Here is a 22201-nt window from a genome sequence, read left to right as displayed (position 1 = left end):
AAGTCAGCTCGGTACATTTTCATAATGACATAATGGCATAAAAAGATGTTTTGTGGTACATCCTGATCCCCTGATATTCTTCAGGATCTAATAATACATCACAGCATCATTTAAGGCTTTGACAAGAAAGCTCAGCCAACCTTTTCCTCATTTTACTTTGTGCATGCAAACTTATTGATCTTAACAAAGCATTATGTTTACCATGAGCACTTAATTTGTTAGTATTATTATTTTTACAGGTATTTGGTAACCAGCTATTAACTACAGCAATTTGCATTTTCAGATGCTGATGGTGCTCAAGTCAGGTGATCATCAAACCTGGTGAGCTACATTTGAGCATAGACTGCGTGTATATAAAAGACGGACACACACTGATTCTTGAAGTCCTGTTTTGAAACCTCAAAATGAGCGTTTTAGGCCATCTTTGTCTCTTTGAATCAGACGTGACGAGCAAATGGAGCGCTGCGCGCTAATACAGCAGTGCCTCGTTTTTAAACTTGCAGTTGAGTCCATATATAACAGGAGGTCATACAGCAAGAATGCAGACTCTATCTTAAGGATAAAGGATTTACGGCACTGCGTTTGTGTTCGTATTTGCCTAAGTTCAACTTTGCTGACTACTGATTGCTGTCACCAGCCTGGAGTGTCACAAACAACCAGTCTGTGAGCTGCTGCTGCCTGTGCTGTCATTGGTTCTTCAGCCAGCTGCAGCGTGGAGCAAAATTACAACAAACGAAAAGCTTAAATGAAATGAGCGTAACAAACAATCACCACGGCAGTTTTCTAATCCCTGATGTTGTCAGCCAGTCAGCATCGTCCTTGGTGAGCTGCATGCTGTTGTCTTTCTGTCTTTTGTTTTTTGAGGACTGCACACAAACAACTCTGTGTAGGTAAATACCTACACAAACGCACACAAACGCAGTATTGTAAATCCTGCATCATATAATCGGACTACTTTTTGCAATCAGATGAGTTTAAAAAGAATGCACGTCAAAGGTCATCGGTTTTCAGATCAAGAGGTCATGTCCATCTCTTATATTTATGCTTTTGAGATATTTCTGAGTAACTGCTAACTCAGCATAGCAACAGTTAAGAAGCATGTCATTATTTTATTCATAAACCGAAACATATACAAACTGAAACTTTGACTGGATGCTGGCAATGAAAAATCAGAGGATTACTAAAGTTATTAGGAGTTATTCATAAGCAAGAATAAAGTCATTATCACAGTGAACAGTCTGGATCAGCTTGAGCCACAATAGAAGCCAAAAATGAACAAACACAATGAAAAGAAATACATTTCACTGGAAAGACTTCTTATTCCTATGTCTGAATCTTAAACAGTGTGTGCCAATCTAAAGCCGATCCGCAGTGCAAAAAATAATAGCATACATTTTTTAAAGCATATCTGCCAGCATGAACTAAGATAGGATGTACTGCAATAGCAGGAAAAACAAAGATCCCTGTTGACTTACCATCAAGGGCAGAAGGTCCTGGATTTTTATTCTCCTCTGCAAGCATAACTTCCTCTATAAAAAAAAAAGTATGGTCAGAACTGAGCAGCTGATGGTTCACATGAAGGAGCTCTATCGCCATCTGTTGTGATGTATTTACAGCGTTTTTGTTGCAAAACGTAACGCTTATATGTTGCATCGAATACCTCCCATGGTTCACAACTGACAGGATTATAGAAGATGAAAGAAATGATTATTTTTATTTCTCATTGAGGAAAAGTTCGTCTGTGACTGGGACTAAAGCCACCTGCTCTGTCGATCCAGGCCCGATAGCCGTTGAGCTCCCTCTCAATCTGCTGCTGGCGCCTCAGCTTCATGAAGGCTCTGCGATTTTCAACTCTCTCTCTCTCCTTGGCGAATTCTCTGCAGAAGCAAACAGATGAGGCGCACTTTTAAAGGCCACAGGGATGCAGTATTCCTCTCGAAGAAAAAGCTATTGTTGTCTTGAACTTAATCTCTTCTCTCTCCCTGTGGAGATGATGACAATGGATCCTGAACTGACCTTTCTGTGAAACTAATTAACTTGCATAGACAGCGCCTAGTGAAACGGTTTGAGTTTGCAGCAGCTAGTTTGTCAGTAATTCTATTTATCGGTGGACAAAGCAAGTCTAACTCATCTTAAATCAACAAACAAACCGAGCTGGCTGTATGGCTGCAGCCCATCTCAGGGAACGACGAGCCCAACACAGGTGTAGAACACCAGAGCCCTAAACCTGCGTCTGTTAGCAAACTACACAGTAACTCTAAACAAATGTAGTGTGTAGTCTGACCAAACGCTTACTTGAACCAGGAAGATGTCATTTTAATTTCATTTTCTATTCTAAATCTTTAATTTGGCTGTTTGCTGATGACACTTCTTCTAGCTCACAACTATTTGATAGAGGACGAGAAGTGAAAAAGACAGTGAATTTAAAAAAAAGAAAAAGAAAAATCCCCTTAAATTTACATCAGTGTTGGAACAGGCTGAACCCACGACAGATTAAAATGTCAGTGGACCTACCCAGAGAGGACTCCCAACACCAGGTTCAGGACAAAAAAGGAGCCGATGATGATTAGAGGGATGAAGTAAAGCCAGTTCCATCTGGGGCCCAAGGCATCGTCGGTCTGAAATATATATATATATATATAAAAATCTTAGCTAGTTCAAGACAGCTTGGAGCATGACCCATGCTGCCACAGACAGCAGAAAGACACAGGTGTAAGGTTCAGGTCTGCAGGCAAGGAACCGATACTGATACTGTGTCCATAGATCTGTGGGGGTTATTCTCTTGGACATCATTAGATAACACGTTGTTTCTTTATTTTATAGCACCAGGACCTAAGCATGACAACACAACTGCTGTTTATTCAAGTGGCTTTAGTTTTTGTGTACACAGCGCAGGTGCATATTTCTCTTAAACCCCAGGACGTCTTCACTGTCCGCAGATCATTTTCAGCAGCACAGCAGCGCTGATGTCATCCTTTTCTGTCCTCTGTCGGTCCTCACTCATCGGTAAAGCTCATTCACCATCACTTTAGACGACATAATGCAATCAGTCTGGCAAATCGTATGCCTCCATCCATCTCAATAAAAACTGAAAGAGCAGGCAGCTGACCGCAAATTGCACCCTGGCACAGCAGCGTGCGTTTTGCTTTACTGAGATAAAAGCAAAAGCATACAAGCAAAAATGAACAATTAAAGGCTGTGCATGTCATGCATCCTTTCTTTTAGTGTTCTTCATACTGAAGAAAAACACAAACTGTCCTGCTCGCCATTGTTTTTATTCAATTACTAACTGAATAAAAATAATGGTAAGTGGGACACATAACAGAAGTTAGAGTCGTTATTTATAGATTAAACTTTTGAGACAGCTCACAACACTCACAGGAGGTCCAGAGGTCTTAAAATGGCAGGATGAGAACTAAGGAAAACCAACGTAGCTCTTTGCAATCATCTCCTACTAACATATTCCCCCATATTCTCCATCCGCAGCTAAACTACATCAGAGGTCGCAAACATCCACTTAGCAGTCATTAACATCCTGCAGCTAAAGCTGCTTTCTGTTCATTGAGGTTAATGGAGTCTGAATTGTAACAAACTACTGCTATGCTTTAATAATTTGCAGCAATCCAGCAAAATACTATGAATGGCAGAGCCGTGCATGTTAGCTGTCTTACATTGTAGAGTACAGTGGTCCATCCTTCCATGGTGATACACTGGAAGACGGTGAGTACAGCAAACAGGATGTTGTCAAACTGCGTGATGCCATCATTGGGCCCGATCCAGGTATCGTTGCAGGTGTATTTGGCGGGACATTTACGCACGCCACACGGAAACTCGACCTCAGATGAGTCCATAGTCTCATTCTCTGAAGAGAGAGATGAAAAGTGAGAAAAACAGACCCACAGGAAGACAAGTGAAAGTGAAAAACCGGATCCGGTCCACTTTAGGGTTTAGCATGAAACGCTTAAACCAATCAATGTCCACTTTCTAGTAATCTGACCACAAAATACTCGAGTATGTCTGTGTTATCAAACTGTCCATTCAGCTCGTGTGTGACAGGAGCTGCTCGGAGGTTAATGATACCTATGAATGTACAATGAGCCATTGTGCCAGCCTGCATTGTTGGGTTTAATTACACAGAAGAGGGTTTGGTTTGATCACATCTCCAGGTGCAGCCTAGTATGGTGTGTGTCTGTGCCCATGTGTGTATGCATTTGTGCTTATGAGTACAGAGCTACTACCTAAAGAAGTGCATAAACATGCATGAGACTGCTGTACACAAACACAACTTATCCATGAGACAATGTCGTCTCTTTGACATTCAAAGATGAACTCTGAGCGTCTGTACCCAGGATCCCAGGCTTCGGGATGCAGCTGTAGTGGAGTTTGCCGCTGTAAAACTCTAAACCGATGATGGCGAACATGAGGATCGCAAAAAAGAGTAGCAGGCCGATCTGTAGCAGAGGGACCATGGCCTTCATTATAGACTTCAAGACTATCTGCAGACCTGGAGGGAGAGCGCGCACACACACACACACACACACACACACACACACACACACACACACACACACACACACACACACACACAACAATTTAAATGCATCAGCTGAAGCTTCTCATAAAATCCTTTAGAACTTCTTTTTAGTTAAAAATCGCCACAAAGTGAAAAGTGTTGCAAATCTGTTGATATAAATTATGTTTGAAAGAAGGAGGTTATGCTTCTGCTGTTGTTTGTGTGTGTGTGCATGTAGCTCTTTGTATTTGTAAACATAATAAAACTAATAAAACTGTGTACGGGTGTTGAGTGGGGCGATGTTAATAATAATTCAAATTTTAGCTGAAATCTACTAATCAAGATCAACTAAATGATTTATTGGTGGAAAATAAAGAGAAGTTAAACTATGATTTTTACAAGTGCGTGTTGTCAACATGTAGAAAGTATTGTATAGAGATTTAAAATATTATGTCACGTTTGACCTTTGACCTCTTCTGCATGGTCAATAGATTGATCTTAAAGTCAAAGTGATGATAACGCTAACATAGAGCGATTTAAAATGACAACACATATGGATACAGGGGCAGCGATAATGTGGTGATTTTCCAGAAAATGTCTTTTAAGTTTTAAACTTTCCCTAAAGTGCTGCTGCCTTTGTTTTATTGGCTATATTAGGAAATGATACTGGTATGTGGAGATTCTAAATATCACATTTGACCTTTGACCTCACCTTTGACATTTTACACCTGCCTTTCTTTCAAATTGATCCCAAAATGTGTCATATCTTTAAAGAAAGGTCTGTGAAGAGAACGAATGAGCTGCCTAGTTAGCTAGAAATAAATTGTAGTTTAATATTATAAAATAAGCTCACGTGCAGTTATAGCTGTTATCTCTTACCTACTCCTACATACAAAACACGACACTGTACTATTCCCTTAAAAGTAAGCGAGCTGCCTTGGTGGAGGTTTGTGCTCTCTGACTGCTTCTTGTTTGACTGTCACAATGTTATTGATTAGTTTTCCAGAAGGTTCTGAGGCAGTACCTTAAATAAAAACAACAGCTGTCCTTATGCTGATACCAAATATCAGTATTTGCCAATAACGGGGTTGCTTTTATTTTGCCACTTGCTTAAGCTTACCCATTAATCCTCTTTATCACACGCAGCCTGCGCATACATAGATCCAGATGAAAAGGACAACAACGGCACATTGATTTAGTATAAGTGAGACTCACTGGGGATGCCCGAGACCAGCTTGAGAGGTCGAAGTACTCGCACAGCTCTCAACGTCCTCAAGTCCACTGAGATGTTCATGTGTGCCCCTGCTGCAGCCAGGATCCTTAACGAGCAAACGCGTGTGCATGTGTAAACCCACACAAACAGAAGACAAAGAGAAAGAACAGGACTGTCACTGTTTCGCAGATGCACATTAATACCACAATTTCATGCTCTGTAGGCTGCGCGGAGCCGTGTCGAAAAACAAAAACACGAGGCCGGCGCGCGGAGTGTCGGAGGACGGCTGCGGCGCTTAGATAGCGACTGTGATGACGAGAGGGTCTCCGGCAGGCGAAGAACACAGAGGAGAAACAACAACAATGATTATCTGGGGGACTTTTGGCTCTTTCCCTCTGTGTGGGAGGACGGCCGTGACAACTGCTATTTAGGGGGAGAACAAAGAAAGCAGCTCCATCAGGAGAAGGCAGGACACCCTCAGGCTGCAGGGACGCGAAGCTCGCGGACACACATGTGGACACGCACACGTTACAAACACGCCAGCCTTTTATGCTCTGCACAAAGCCCTGCGCAGGTCTCATTTTCACTTTGTTTGTCTTGTTTTCTCTCTAAAAAAACACCTCTGTGGCCTTCAGTCCTCAAAATGACAAGAAAGAAAAAAGTCGTGTCTGGTGATCTCACCCCTGGTCTCTCATTAGTCTGCCCTCCTGCTTCCCCTTTCTCTCTATCCTCATATCTCGCCCTTCATCCCTAAACCTCTCCCTCCCTCCTCTCCCCCTCTACCTGCCATTCAACCACCTTCCCAATTATACTCCACCTCTGATTCATTCTGTTTTTACGTTGTCCACCGACCTGAGCACTTATTTATTCCACTTTCACCTCGATGCCTGCAGAGTGGGAGGCAGAGAAGGATGAAGAAGTGAGGTATAAACAAAAGAAAAGCAGTGCAAGGGGAGTAGACGATAGGTTCGCTAAGGGAAGAGTGATACAGCATTTTATTTCAGGACCGTACTTATGACCAAAAAGTAAAGACATAGACGAGCTAAGCAAACTGATAGGTGGATTATCACAGATGATTTATGGTATCATCTTTACGTGCAGTAATTTGCTCAACGGTAATTGCATACTTGATTATCACACAGCTAGAAACGCAGCATCACAGACCCAATTACATTTCTGTGATCGAGTGGTGAGAATTAGTTCGGTCTGTACTGTTAGAAGACAAGGAGTGTCATTTGATTTAATTATGAAAAGAAAGAAAAAAGATAAAGAGATGGGGGACGAGGAGACGAGAGAAGGATTAAAATAGCTCCCCGTCATCCACGCAGATATAGAAATAGAACTGCATTCACACCTGAAGCCACTCCCTCCTCATCCCAGCCTCAACAGCTCACTAACGCGCTGATTATTCCTGTTTTCTCTCGTCTCCTTCCCTCCTTTTAATCCAACCACTCGCTCCCTCCTGACACCGCCGTCATTTCATCCTCGACCTCCCTCATCTTTCCATCTTTCTTCAGACCATCAGTCCTGACTGCTCTTTAACTGTTATGGCGATGAAGGCTCTAAAAATGGCTTTCTCATTCAGTCCGCTGATATTCAGAGGACGTCCCAGGCTCCGTTTTGCAGCAACAACCATTTGCAGAAGTTAGATTGTGTTCTGGGACTTTGGTGCAACCACAGTTAGAAAAGTCCAAAACCATTTTTGGGGTAAAAGTTTTTGCTTGTTTGTTAGATTTTGAGACAACATTTCTAAATAACATGTTATAGCCATACTAAGCATACTGGTAGTTACTGCTAAAGCCTACCAATACACAAATAAATGACTCATAGTATGAAAATGGATTGAGGCCATTAGAGCGAAGACTCAGATGTATAGAAGCTTCCTCTGCTAAATTTAAAAAAAAAAAAGCCATCTGTGAGTCAATATTTTGGGTAATAAATAGACATATCAGCACCAAATTAAACTATATGTTATTAGATTTATCAGGAAAAAAATATATACACATATTTATCTAATGAAATGTTGCAGAAACATGCTTTCACTAACAATTCCCTCTGTCCCACAGCCTGCTATACTCATTACTGTTACAGACATATTGCACATTACAGCCGTCTGGCCATTGGCACCACCTACATGACGGACATGAGGAAGGTGAAGGTTGGCCTCAGAAAGTGGCAGATTTAAATCAGCCAAGGGAAGCACAACACATGGCCGATTTGGCTCAAAGAAGGAGTTTGGCACCTCCCGGTTGACTTCCTTCTCGGTAATGCAGGAATATTCATTTTTAGTGTTATTAGTCACCATTTTATTCATGAACACCATGAAGTGGTCCAGAGTTAAAGGATGAAACAAAACAAACACAAACAAGTGTTGGTTATTCTGCAGTTTCTTTTATTTTTTCAATAGATTTCCAAATAAAATTCATTCGGGAGCCTTTCACAGGGCTAGCCACACCCACAACTGAAGGGGGTCCTATGGCAACAAGGGGGTTTGGGTTACCCTTGTAATAAATCTTTAGACAACCTAACCGATCTCAGGGACGGCTCGAAGCTCAAAGGTGACTGGTGTTTCTGAAAATGAATAAAGTCGCTTTTAGTCACTGGGATCTGTCAGACAGAAAAACGTGTCCGTTCACTCTGAGCATGTCTGCGAGCGTTATATGAGACGCACTGTAGTGACCTTAGCCGATGGCCTGGTCAGAGTTGTCAGCCATGATAAGTGAGTAACAATGACATACCCTGCAGAGGTGACAGCTCCCCGCTGCGTGACAAATCTGGCGTGACAGCTGTCGTGGCGTGATACTGATAACGTTGTGGCTTATGCTCCGTGTCGCTGTTGAGCTGTTAACGAGTGTGATGTGAGCGCACCTGGATATTGTAACGACATTAATCACCGGTCTGCAGCTTTTGAGTCACAGCATCAGTTTTGTGTGTTAAAATAAGGATTCAAATTATATTCCAGCAGAAGAAAATCCTCTTTGATTTTTCTTCAATGATTGATTGTGTGTTATGGAATAACTTTAAACGTGTACAACGCATTGTGACAGGGCGTGGTCTGCGGTGCTGCTGCAGGGACGGTGGACGCACCTGCACGGCATCCGCAATCACGCCTCTGTGCGGACTGACGTCATGCTGTTGGAGTGTCGGCTGAGCTGGAAAGCTGCGAGCGTGTGATTGTGTACGGCAACCGTGAGCATGTCATCAGGTCTGCCGTGGACTCTGTTACACACACAGTAATCCATATTGTATTTGCTCATTGTAACGTGTCATTATTTGACGCTGCAACACCTCTAACAGTATTCAGAGAGCCATCGCTCACTTACAGCGTTTCCATTTCTCCAAAATGAACCTTTGCAACAGCGAGAGCATGAAAATCAAAGGTGTTACAAGGAACATTAATATGACTTTAATGATTTCCTTTCATTAAAACCCCACAGCGCATCCACGCAGGTGTTTTCACTTATGCTGACTGATGAAAGCTCTTTTAAGGACTGTGTGGGCGTCTACCAGTCGGGCTTGATGGACATGTGAGTTTTGTTGCACCTGTTAGGATAGGTACACTGTTATCATTTTATTAGTGCTTGACAGTTTTGTTACATTACATTTGTAACACTGTTATAGTTAAAAAAAAAAAAAACAATACAGGTGTAATTAGCATGTTAACTAAAAACACCTGTGTGGGTCTGCGGGGGCCTTAAGTGCCTCAAGCAAGCACGCACAATATGGCACCACAGAGCCCGGTTACTCGGTGATTAGCACTGTTATTTACATCTGTATTTATCCTTCTGACTGAAAGTATCTGCCATTTAAAAGAAGAACGATGGGTCTATGGTTTTATTTGAAATCATTTACTCGTAGCTGGCACATTTTTAGAATTTTTGTTCAGTAAGTTAACTATAAAAATCACTCTGCGCTGATAAAACGAGTGCTTGAAGGACACAAATTTAAACTATCCCTAAATCTGATTTTTAGATTAACTGATTAATTCAGGTAAACTACAGTTAATTTTGCATTATTTTCTATACATTGCCAGGATTTGAGATTATCATCAGTTTTTACTTCAAGTCAGCCAAGATCAGTGACAGTCGCAGAGAATTTTATAAAAGTCATAAAACTCCTAAACGAGGAGGATGAATGATGGTGCCATATAAGGTCTCTGAGAGAAAAGACAAAGAAAATACAGTTAATTTCTTTTCATTATTTTTAGGCAATACCTCTTTTCCCCTAAAAATCCTTTATAATCAAAGTGTATTTTTCAGTGGTGCTTCTCCGTTACATGCCTCGCATGAAACAATTTGCTCAGAACACATGGGCTGAAGTAAGATATGCATTTGTAATCATTACAGAAAGAAAGAACAAAAACCTTTAGAGCCAAGTGCCACAAACTAGCTATGCCCACAAAGGAAGACAGAGATAATCTGACAAAGACTCTAAAGAAGACCGGACTATTTATACCCATGAAGGTAATCAGGGAATTGGCTCCAGGAAGGTAATGACACACAGGTCTGAATAATAACCACAAAACTGCTGAGGAAGTAAAACTGAAAACAAGACACCAGAGAGACATGCTGACCAGAGCGAAGCAGGAAGAAGGAAGAATAAGTGGATAACTACTAACTAAGAATAACAGAAACACAGAAACACGACCTAACTGCACAGTGGGAATGTTTGATTTTTTTAATGTTTTATTTTGAAGGTTAGATCTTTGTGTGGCTTTCGTGTTGGTACTTCCTACTCCTGTTAGTGTTTGATGCAGTTTACGTGTTCCTTATGACCTTTTTGTGCACGTCTGACTCCGTGCAAGTGCAAACTGGATTTTCTGTTTGGGTCGAAATCATGCCAGTGTAGGATGCTCCGTGTCCACTATTCTCCCTATTGGACAACACTAATAATAATAATAATAATAATAATGATAATGGATTGCATTTATATAGCGCTTTTCGAGACCCCCAAAGCGCTTTACAATTCCACTATTCCTTCACTCTCACATTCACACACTGGTGGAGGCAGCTGCAGTTGCAGCCACAGCTGCCCTGGGGCAGACTGACAGAAGCGAGGCTGCCATATCGCACCATCGGCCCCTCTGGCCATCACCAGTAGGCAGTAGGTGAAGTGCCTTGCCCAAGGACACAACGACCAAGACAGACAGATCGAACCGGCAACCTTCCGGTTACAAGATGAGCTTCCCAACCCCCCTGACCCACGGTCGCCCCACTACATAGTGGCAACTTCTAAACAGTCCACTCCATAGTGAGGAGTGACTGATTTTGGACACAGCCACATCCTAAAGTCAACTGAAGGACCTCTGTAATGCTGAGGGATACAGAATAGCCGTGATTGTCTTTACTTCCACGACAGAGACCAATAGCGCGTACGGCACACAGTCATCATGTTTCATGTGTACAAATTCCAGTAGATTGCATCAGGCGGAGAGACTCCAGCAGCACTACACAGGGAAACATAGCACGAGGTGAAGCTAAGGAAATTAAAGGATATTAAACAATAAAAATTAATCAAAGATTAAGATACTGAAGGTGTTTTGTTGCCATTTTGTGCTTTGTAGGGGTTTTAAACATTACTCAAGAACAAATAGTTAAGAAGGCACACTGGCTACTGGAAATGAGCAGATTTATTGCAACAGATGCTGTGATTTTATTTTATTGTCACAGTTAATTATTGAATTATTTCGTCACTGCTGGTTATGCAGTTGCTATTTTCTAACGCTTCAAGCTGTATAATCACTTTGTTCCAAATTATCTCTCCCTCTTTCGTCTCCTGGAATGAACCTGGGAATTTGTCAGAAGAGGCTTCAACTAAGTTCACGCAGTACAATACAATGCACACATGAGATATAGAAAGTTTTGTCTCAGCAGGAAGACTAACACCATATTTTGTGCATTACACTAAATGTTGAAAGAATAGCTTAATTAAAACTAGCATCTTAAAGTAAGACCCAACTGCCTTCCCAGCAAATATCCTCCCAGCTGATGTGTCCATGAGCACGAGTCTTAATCTTTGTGAAAACTCTAACAATAGAGAAACAATTTTTCACTTACAGTACAACACAGTCCTATAAATGCAATCCATTATTATTATTATTATTATTACCTGTGGAAGGAAGGAACAGCTGAGCGTGATTTTTAAAAAACATACATCACAGGGTTCCTGTTTAGGGAGATGTAAGATTCTGCAGGACAATCAATTAAAACCGCTGCTCTCACAGTGTGGTGGGTGGTGTGTGCAGAAGAAGGAATTGCACGAAAAAACTCCTACAGTGCTGCTCTGGTTGGTTTAGTTGATATAAGCCTCTGTGCCTCCCACAGTGTACTCACTCATTTTTAACTCCCCCCCTCATTTGTCCTTTTTATTCTCTTTCCTCCTCACCGAAAAACAGCAGGAACCCCAAACGCACACATAAGAAACACAATTTGTTGTGCAAGATCGGACGGACAGACAGAGGGGTGGGTGGGAAGGAAGGAAGCAAGGTCAAATGCAACTATTCCTTAAATCAACAGCCTGAGATACTGGCCTGGGTTTATCAGCCTGCATATTGGTTTATATGTCAGCTAGCTAAATGTTTGCTCTTTGGCCAGAATGAATAATAAATATGGGTAAATGATTCAGTAGCCATCTGTTAGAAGTCAGAGAAAGTGAGAGAGAGTGAATGAAGGAGGAGATGTTAATTTAGCTCATTGCAGACATGAGTCACCAACACTTTGTACATCACACACTCACATACACCTGCTATAAATGACTATCATTTAATTCACAAGGAGGTCATAAAGGGAAAGTTTTGAGTATCAGTAGATGCTGGTAAACTTGATTAAAATCACACCATCAATGAGAAGTATTGATGGTGTACAAAAACGTCTTATGCAGCAGAAACACTTCTATGCTTCTACACTTCTTTAATAGGTCCACCTCACTGGTACCTGGTTGAACCCCATCAACAAGGTGCTGGAAACATGAATGTGGTTTTGGTCTATTCTGACATAATAACATCGCACAGTTCCTCAGATTTGTCGACTGCACATCCGTGATGCACCTGCCCCATTTCACACAGCCCAAATGTGCTCTCCTGGATTGAGATCTGGTGCTCGTGGAGGTCATTTGAGTTCAGCGAATAAAAAACACTGTGAACACGAGCCTCTGTTCTGATGCTGATGCTGGTCTATAAAGCTCTGAATGGTCTAGGACCAAAATACATCAGTGACCTCCTGACCCAGTGTGAACCTTCCAGATCCCTCAGGTCATCTGGATCCGGTCTTTTATCAGTTCCCAGAGTCAGAACCAGACACGGAGAAGCTGCATTCAGCTTTTATGCTCCTTATATCTGGAACAAACTCCCAGAAAGCCTCAGATCAGCTGAAACACTCAGTTTATTTAAATCCAGGTTGAAGACTCACCTGTTCTCAGCTGCATTTGAATAAAGCACCAAATCCACACTTAAGCTTAAATTTCAAAAACTTACATTTAACTACTGATTTTATCTACTGTTCTGATTTTATCTGTTTTGATTTTATATACTGTTTTGTTTGTTTGTTTGCGTGTTTTAATCAATTTTAAATCATGCTTTTTATTTGTTTTTGTTTCTAATGTCTCTGTAAAGCACTTTGAATCACCTTGTTGTTGAGTTGTGCTGTACAAATAAACTTGCCTTGCCTCTGTTTTCTGTTCCTAACAGAGGAGTGGCACCAGTGGGGTCTTCTGCTGCTGTAGCACATCTGCGTCAAGGTTTGACATGTTGTGCGTTCAGAGATGCTCTTCTGCATACTTTGGTTGTAACAGTTTGTTATTGGAGTTACTGTTGCTGTCAAAGGTGCTTTTATCCAGGGAGCTGCACATGTGTGTGCATCTCAGTAAATTATAATATAGGATGTTTTATAAATTATTCATTTTATAATGTATTTATCATGATATTGTAATATTATAATTATCGGAATTACTGTATTATCATATTACAATTATATATAGTATAAAAAATATAGTCCCTGTGTCAACAATAGCAAACTTACAATGACTTTTCAAGTGTTGCTTTTGAGATGGACACAAATATAAAGAAGTAAATTCTGTGTTTGGGCCGAAGGTTGCCTTTTGTCTCAAAGCCAGTGCTATGCTGCTTCCTGGCAGTGACACAACTGTGACAGCAACATGGCTTAAGGAGCTCCACTGACACTGACGTCATTTTGACAGTGACAAACCAGAGTGCCCTTAAGAAACACCGAGCAGCATCTAAGGTCGAAGTTCTTAGCTTTTTACAAACCACAGCTCCACAGTACACTGAAAGCAATCTTCTAATGCAAATTCACGGTCAATTGTTAGTCAGGTCCTTTGCTTAGACTCCAGCAGAGATCAAACGCCGGGTTTCTACAAGTGAAAATCTCCAGAGGTGAGCGAAGTGTCTGCATTCAGGCTCAGTTTAATCTCAGTAGCCTCTCTTGGCAACATAACTGTTGATTCTGACTCCTCTTAGAAGATGTGGTCAAAACAAGATTCACAGACACAGGTTGTATTTGGACTGTTACAAATCTTCTCTTCAGCCTCTTTTCTCACTTTGAAATATGAAAGAAAATAACAAAACACTAACGGCATATATGTCCGAAGCTAACGGACCTCTAGTGTTCCTGTGAGTATGCTGCTTAGGTGGGGAGGAAGCATAGAACCTAGAAACTAAACGGCACGCTGTGTGTTTCATGTTGTAAAAGGAGTTATAATAAGCCCCAAACCACAAAACACCAAAATTACTTTGGATTTAAGACAACAATTCTATGTTGAGTGGATAAATCCTCCATTTTAATAACTTTTTTCTATATTCAGCCATTAAATTCAGCCATATTTGCTGGTGTGATGTAAATCGCTATACAGCATCTCCCAAATCTAACTGGACACAGAAACCCAGCATAGATGTGCCCAATAACAATGAACTTTTTAAAAAATGTAACGTCTTTATTGATGTATTAATACATTTATACTGTTCTGTTTTATGACTCATGCACTCAAAATATAAATTAGTGCCCAGATTTAGCCGGTGTTTTGTAACGTGGGTAGCATGTGTGTTTCAGCCTCTCTCACTGTATCCTAAGTAAGCTCCCCGGCGCTGCCACCGGCTGCACACGCATTTCTGTTTGTCTCTGAAAAATGCAATTTCATTCTGAACATCATCTGAGGAGACTTCAGTTGCGACCGTACTCTTTGTAGTTTGTCAATCGCGTCTTTTACCAGATCTCGTTCAGAGACAAATGTAAGACTGAAAAGGAGCAAAAATTTAATTCTGAGTAAAATTGAGTTTGTGAAGACAAACTGCCAGGTCACGACTGAGAAATGGCCCCGACCCTCCCTCAGTTTGTGTAACTTTAAGTTGCAAATTGAATGTCATTTGACTTCAGTTCCTTCAAAAAGAGGAACCCCTTTGATCTTAGTGTAGCACCTCATCGTCTCTAATCAGACACTAGACTGGACTGCATAAAGACCCCTGACACGGGCTTTGTTTCGCAGCCCATTCATCGTCTTTATAGGATGAAGGAGGGAGAGCACACAGGGGCAGAGAGAGAACCTGTTAGGCTGTCAGCTTCCTCGGCATCATGATCATCATTCACTGCCTCGGGATGAGATCACAGGTAAAACACCACGTCTGCGCGAGGATTCAAATGTCACTAACTGCTCTCTCTTTCTTCATCTTAATCATGTTTCACTTTGTTTATTTTAAAACAAAGGCCAAATGAAATGTGGGAGAAGAGTGCTGCCATCACTCACGCACATAAACGTACAAAGAAACAGGTGTATCTGCACTTTTCTGTCCTTTTCTGACTAACTGTAGCAGCGGGACTGGAGCCAGTGACAGCCTGACCTGGGGCGGGGTTCTCAGTCACCACGGTAACAGCTCAGGGGGACATATCCACCCCTGCTATGTCTGAACTCATCAATCGATCAGACAACAGATGGAAAATAAGACTGGAGAGGACACGTCTGTGTGAATATGTGTGTGTGTGAGAGACAGTTTGATATAGTCACGTCTAACATGTGCATGAATGCCAAGCAGACATACGGTGTTGCTGGCTAAAAGACGTGCAGTAGTGGCACATTTGGTTCATACGCATGAGTAACAGTAATACACACCAGACAGATTGTGCTCGCAGCCTTCAGTGAGTCAGGTGCAGTGATGTATGTTCACAACTTATCTGTCATATTAATATCATTTAAAGAGCAAAGCTTAAGAAATGTATTAAAAACTGAAGAAAATTGAACTGAAGCCAAGAAACAAAAGCAAGTGAAAGAGGGCCGAGATGTGAAGTACAGTGAAGACATGGAGAGAAACAAAGAGCACATCCCATGCTGGCTGATATTAAGGGTGTTGGCTTCACTGATGTAAATCAATTTGAAGCTCTCGCGTTAGCTCTCCCTTCTGGTCGGCAGTAGTAACAGAGCAGGAAATGGTCAGAATAAAGTCTGATGCCTGCAGTATAAACTGCTCTCACAGCAAAGGGAACTGTCTCTGTCAGTTTAAGGTATAAATCTGTCATTTTCTGTTTTCTCCCGAAGCTAACCTACAAAACGACGAGATAACATCGCAGCATAATTCAACAGGTTTATAAAGTTCTTGTCCTGGTTTGGGTCTCTTGGTTTAGGCTTTCTGTTCATTGTTACTCTTCTAGCGCTTTAGGTTTTTATTATTTTGAGGTATTTTGATTTTGATTGGGTAGTGACCGAAAGAACGAGATCGCGGATACAAGCGGCAGAAATGAGCTTCCTCCGAAGGGTGGCTGGCCTCTCCCTTAGAGATAGGGTGAGAAGTTCGGCCGTCCGGGAGGGGCTCAGAGTAGAGCCGCTGCTGCTCCACATCGAAAGGAGCCAGCTGAGGTGGTTCGGGCATCTGACGAGGATGCCTCCTGGGCGCCTCCTCGGTGAGGTGTTCCGGGCATGTCCCACCGGGAGGAGGCCCCGGGGCAGACCCAGGACACGCTGGAGAGATTATATCTCTCGGCTGGCCTGGGAACGCCTGGGTGTTCCCCCGGATAAGCTGGAGGAGGTGGCTGGGGAGAGGGAGGTCTGGGCTTCTTTGCTTAGGCTGCTGCCCCCGCGACCCGGCCCCGGATAAAGCGGATGAAGATGGATGGATGGATGGATGGATGGATGGATGGGTATTTTGATTCCTATTTCACTTTAATTATCATCTTGGTAGATCTTGAATGTTAGTTCTTAGCATTTGATTTCTAGTTATGTTTTAGTATTTATGAAGTTTTGGACTCATGGTTTGATTAATTACTCTGGAAGTGAGTTTGGTTTCTTGTGTCACTTTGTCCTTTTGGATTTTGATTCTTTCTCCACCATCTGGACATTTGATGCTTAAAGTTTATTACTCTTTTCCCCTGTCGTGTCCAACAGTGCAGCAATCAGAATTGTTAGTACAAGTGGGGCATTGTGGCATTTATTATAACTGTCCACTTGATAGTCATATTTTATTAGAACTTTATTAGGATTTTTTATTTTGGATTATTACAACCATAACGGACAGAAAAGAAAAAGAAAGAAAGTGAATTTGGGGAGAAAGCTGGCAGAAAGAGAGGGGGAATAAAGGAGAAGAAGAGGGATAGAGTGCTCTCTTCTGCTCTTCTCTGAGGGCGGGGTCGCAGTTGACCCTGAGTTGGTCCTCCTGGGACAACCTTGGCGACTCACCAGCCGCGGCCCGAGTGCCTAAGCAAAGCCAGAATCCCAGCCTCGAGGTGGAGAGCCCCCTGAAGTCCCCCAACCCACACAGGAGCAGCACCAAAGCCCCATCCAGATCAGGAACACAGTCCAACCCACCCCTAAGGAACCTCCAGACACCTCCAAGCCAATAAACAGCAGGAGAGTGTCCAATACTCCTCCAGGGTCTTGGAAATGATGATATGTTTTGTTGTCGATCAATTGTTTGGTGTAACTTAAGTTTCAAAATGTGTTGGTTTCATTTTGAGCCACCATTGGTTTTTCTCCGGCGTCTGACGTCACCTACAGCACTTCCGCTCTTACCCAGCTCCTCAAATTACTCGTAATAAGATGTCTCGCCTTTTGTTAATCAGTCTGCTCGTGTCCTGCATTTGAGTCCTAATTATACAAATTGTGACAGATATTTTTGACCACAGCCAACAATTTAATTTTTCACATAATCTTGGCGACAGCGGCTCTACAGAATACACTCAGACAATTTATTAGATGCACCTTGCAAAATGTTGGACCTCCTTTTTCCTTCAGAGCTGTTGAATCTGTTCCGAGAAGAATCGAGACAAAGTCCCTCAAATATTCCTCGGAAATTTTGGTCCATATTGAAATGACAGCACACAGATACTGCAGCTTTCCACGATCCATGAAAGCTGGTTTCCTGTTTCTCCACATCCTAAAGGTGATCTACTGGATTGAGAGCTGGAGACTATGGAGACCATTTATAATCACGTATAGTCAACCCATTTTCATATTCAAGAAACCAGTTGGAGATGATTTGAGCTTCGTTACATCGAGCACAAAGCTAAAAGCAGCCATCAGAAGATGGATGCAGTGTGGTCATAAAGGGAAGGTCACGGATACTCAGACTGTTGCATTTAAATAACGTTCAGTTGATCAACTGTAACGTCTGCATGCGTGTTCATTCCATGTTTTGGAGAAGCAGAGTGTGAAGTGGACTCTGTGGACCAGCGTGTCTATTAGAGGTTTCGCTGCTGTGATGCTGGATTGTCCAATCAGCCCAAAGCAGTCTGCCTATTCTTCTCTGACCTCTGGCATTTCACCCAGATAACTGCTCCTCACTGGATATTTTCTCTTTTTCTTTTTTTCCTGATTGATGGGAAAATGCCTGTTGAAGTGCTTTGGTCAGCCTGTCTGGGACCAACAACCATGCCACATTTAAAGTCACCTAGACCACCATTCTCCCCCATTCTGATGCTCAGTTTGAACTTCAGTGGGTCTTCTTGATCCTGCCTACATCTCTGAATATCTGGTGAGATAATCGTGTTAACAACCAGTTGTATAGGTGTACCCAACAAAGTGGCAAATGAGTCTATATGATGGTAAGTGAACGATAAACATTACGTTCACTTTTGTTACTTGTGATTGTTTCACTAGAACAAAATTACATTACAGGATTTATATGTAACTAAACCTGAATAATCAAAGTACGACTTGTGCTGCTCTTTTGAGCGAGAGTTAGGAAGCAATATTTGACTGCCCTAAAAATATTTCAATGATTTATCATTTACAGACAAGCATCACATTAACAAGATAACTAGCTGCCGTTTTGAAAAACAGACAGATTTCTCAAAGTCTTGAAAACAATATTTTAAAGTGTTTGCTACATCAGAGCCATATTACATCATTTATTTTCCCGAGTATCTTTCCCTCCCTCTGCTTCAGATATTTTCCCGTCACAGGCTTTCTAAACAGCCCTCTCCTCTTTCTACTTGTTGGTGTTCTAAAATTACATTTCAGGTACTTAGCTGGCAGTATCTCTATAGACTGGCTGAGCTTTAGGGCACAGTTAATGGGGATCCAAATGAATAAAATCAAGATGTGTTTTCTGAAGTAAAGAAGAAAAGACTGAAAAAATCTTCATAACAAACTTGGCAGCAATGTCTATAAAAACATTATCCTATATATAAGAGCCACAGAGAAATGCTCATCTCCCAGGTTCCTTATCTTTACACTCATCAGCTGCCTCTGAGCTAACCACCCCCCTCCTCACCCCCCTGAGGGTCTGGCACACAGTGATGAAACAAACCCATGGTGGGCGTTGCCTCTGCCAACTTTTGCCACTCTAATGGAGGGCTTACCAGCCAACGCGTCGACCACGATACCAATTAGTACGTGCGATTATGCAAATAGTCTTTCTTCGTATTTGCTCCAGCTCTATCCATCTCGTCCTTCTTCACTTCCTTTTTCTTCACTTCCTTTCTTTCTCCCATGCTTCTCCTCCTCGCTGCTCTGCCTCACAGCTTGCTTTTTCAGCAGGAGTAACCGGCTGGTGAACCATGTGAGCGGGCCTGAGGAAAACCCTCTATTCCAATTTCCACCACAACAGCCCTCCGTTACACGATAACAGCTTTTGAGGAAACAGTAAGTGCCATCTGGATTTTCATACCTCCCTCCCACTCGCGCTCTGTGTAATACAGGCCATCTTGAAACACCAAGGAAGCTTGCTGAGGTAATCACAGCCTCCAGCGTTGACACTTTTAGCAAATGCTTCCATAATTACACATGTTCGCGCAAAATGTTGAGGGAGTCCGGGGTACTCACTGAGGAAAGGTTTAGTAGTCTGAGCTAACACTCGTGTGTTATGTTTCCACGGGGCAAAGTTTTAAATGAGGGCTCCCGCCTGTGTGATTGAAAGCGTAGTGGATTTACTGCAGGCTTGTTGTAACTGCACTATAAGAACTCATAATCTTGTAAGTCAAGTCCACTTGAAGTTGCCATTTCTGAGCGTTTTGGTGACTGCAGACTTCAACACACATAAACAGAATCTCTCAGAGTCCCACAAGGTAAATAAAAAACAATAATCCCCTCACGTGATCATTTTTTCAAAAATGGAGGTCAAACTGTTTATTTAGCAAGTGAGTAAAACAAAATATGTAACCGTCTTTTCCCCACTTAATATCTTTGGGGCTCACAAAGAGCACAGAGCACACTCTCACTTCACTGCTAACTGACTGACTGCACTCTGAGGTCAACATTCACATGCTCCTGAAACATTTAGCAGCATCTAATATTGCTTAATGTCTTCTTTGACGCACATTTTTTGAATATGTAATGCTGTATTTGCCTTAAATGTTCACTCTTTTTGTTTCTCCATATGTTAATTTGATTATTGGTATCAACAGTTATTCTGCCTGTTTATCTTTCTTGAAGTTTCTGGATGGCATCTTTTGAGGACAGAGGGTGTCAGGCCAGTGCTACCCCTCAGCCTCCTCACACCTCTAACCTTGACCTTGAAGTAAAGGTCACCGGGATTTGAACTTGTCCCAGACTTTTAGTGAGTACACCCACAGTATCAACTTCCAAATCTTACGTCACCTCGTTCTCGAGTTATTATATTCATAAACTTGTGTGTCCACACTGCCCGCTGACCTGCCGGGGTGATGCCAACACCCCATCAACCTTTTTGCAGCCAAGGGATAAAAATCGCTTGACTGGTCACCGTTTCAGTCTTTCTTGCTCCTACTTTAGCTCAGCTGTCGCCGCCTCATTGCACAGAAACTTTCTTTGCAGTGCTACACGAATGAAAGTGTTGCTTTACAACCACAATGAAAATAGAGGGACGCTGCCAAGCGACTGTAATGGAATATGAATACAGTTCAGTGTTTGTATTTGAAAGCATCTATATGCAGAATATTTGCAACACACTCAGACTCTTCCTGTCTGTAGAGACCTCCTAATTACTGACTGATAGACAAAACTGGTGTTACATCTCATAATACCAACCAGACCTCATAACATTTATCTGCTTTCCAATAAAGTTGCAAACCTAGAGTGATAGCCTAGAAGTCTGGAAGTGCTGATGTGCACTGGAAGTGTTGAACAGGTGGAAGGAAAAAGGGAAACAGAGAGAGACACGGTGAGAACATTTTCATTAATTTATCTTTGCACGGGCTAAAATGATAATTTAGAGAGGGAACTATCTGCAGCTCACTTCATCATGATGAATATTAATACAATGAAACCTTAGAGGCTATTTCAGCCAGATCGAGCATGTTTCCGCCCTAAGTCACAACTGGTAGTTCAAATTCAACCCACAGCATGCGAGAGTGGAATAAATGCAGCTGCTGTTGTTCACGTTTATAAAAGTTCCTTCATCTGTTTTTCCCCCCAAATATCTGTTCGGTAAAGATGGAATTCATCTGAAACATCATCACGTGAAACTTACACGCAGATGCATTCATTTACATTTACATGACTGGAGCCCAGCACACTCAGAAGATGCAAGCACATCAGAACAGCCTGTATGTTGAGTGTCCTCACAAGAGTATGTGACAGTGACGTCAGCCGATCAACAGGCTTGAGGCGGGAACAAATCTCATCTCTCCACGCCGCCCCTCTCCCGTGCCCTCCTCTCCTCCATCTTTCTCCTCAAACTTCACGTCCTTCCTCTCTCCAACAGCGAGCGGAGTATCATGAGAAGCCCGACCTCATCAATAATTGAACAGCCAGAATCATGTAGAATTCTCTAAGAACCGTGTCTGCCACCCTTTGTACTTCTATCCTGTGACTTGATTAATATTTCATTTGTGTGTGTGTGTGTGTGTGTGTGTGTGTGTGTGTGTGTGTGTGTGTGTGTGTGTGTGTGTGTGTGTGACAGTGAGCGAGAGACAGGTGTCGAGGTTAATCTGCTGTCTCATCAAGCTCTTCCTTTGAACCATGAGCATTTCCCTCTCTGCTCTGACAATGAGGCGCTCGTGTCTCCCGAGGATTTAACTGCTGTAAATGCACTATAATGCAACACCTCCCCCCCCCACAGA

General features: G+C 42.2%; 1 protein-coding gene across 4 annotated transcripts in view; it reads right to left on the bottom strand.

The window, feature by feature from the left end:
* The window catches only part of LOC120747121 (voltage-dependent R-type calcium channel subunit alpha-1E), a 110658-nt gene that overhangs the window by 33743 nt on the left and 54714 nt on the right, over positions 1-22201 (bottom strand). For all 4 annotated transcript variants that reach the window (XM_040052774.1, XM_040052773.1, XM_040052771.1 and 1 more), the window contains exons 7-12: positions 5729-5832; positions 4346-4504; positions 3672-3862; positions 2515-2618; positions 1762-1877; positions 1476-1529 (exon numbers count right to left, since the gene is read on the bottom strand). In XM_040052774.1, the coding sequence (XP_039908708.1) occupies positions 1476-1529; positions 1762-1877; positions 2515-2618; positions 3672-3862; positions 4346-4504; positions 5729-5832 (728 nt within the window). The remainder of the gene's footprint in view (positions 1-1475; positions 1530-1761; positions 1878-2514; positions 2619-3671; positions 3863-4345; positions 4505-5728; positions 5833-22201) is intronic.

The sequence above is a fragment of the Simochromis diagramma genome, unplaced genomic scaffold (assembly GCF_900408965.1).
Source record: "Simochromis diagramma unplaced genomic scaffold, fSimDia1.1 OVJJ01000419.1, whole genome shotgun sequence".
NCBI lineage: Eukaryota > Metazoa > Chordata > Actinopteri > Cichliformes > Cichlidae > Simochromis > Simochromis diagramma.
The sequence above is the reverse complement of the archived record's forward strand: the minus strand, read 5'-3'. Positions and strand labels throughout refer to the sequence as shown.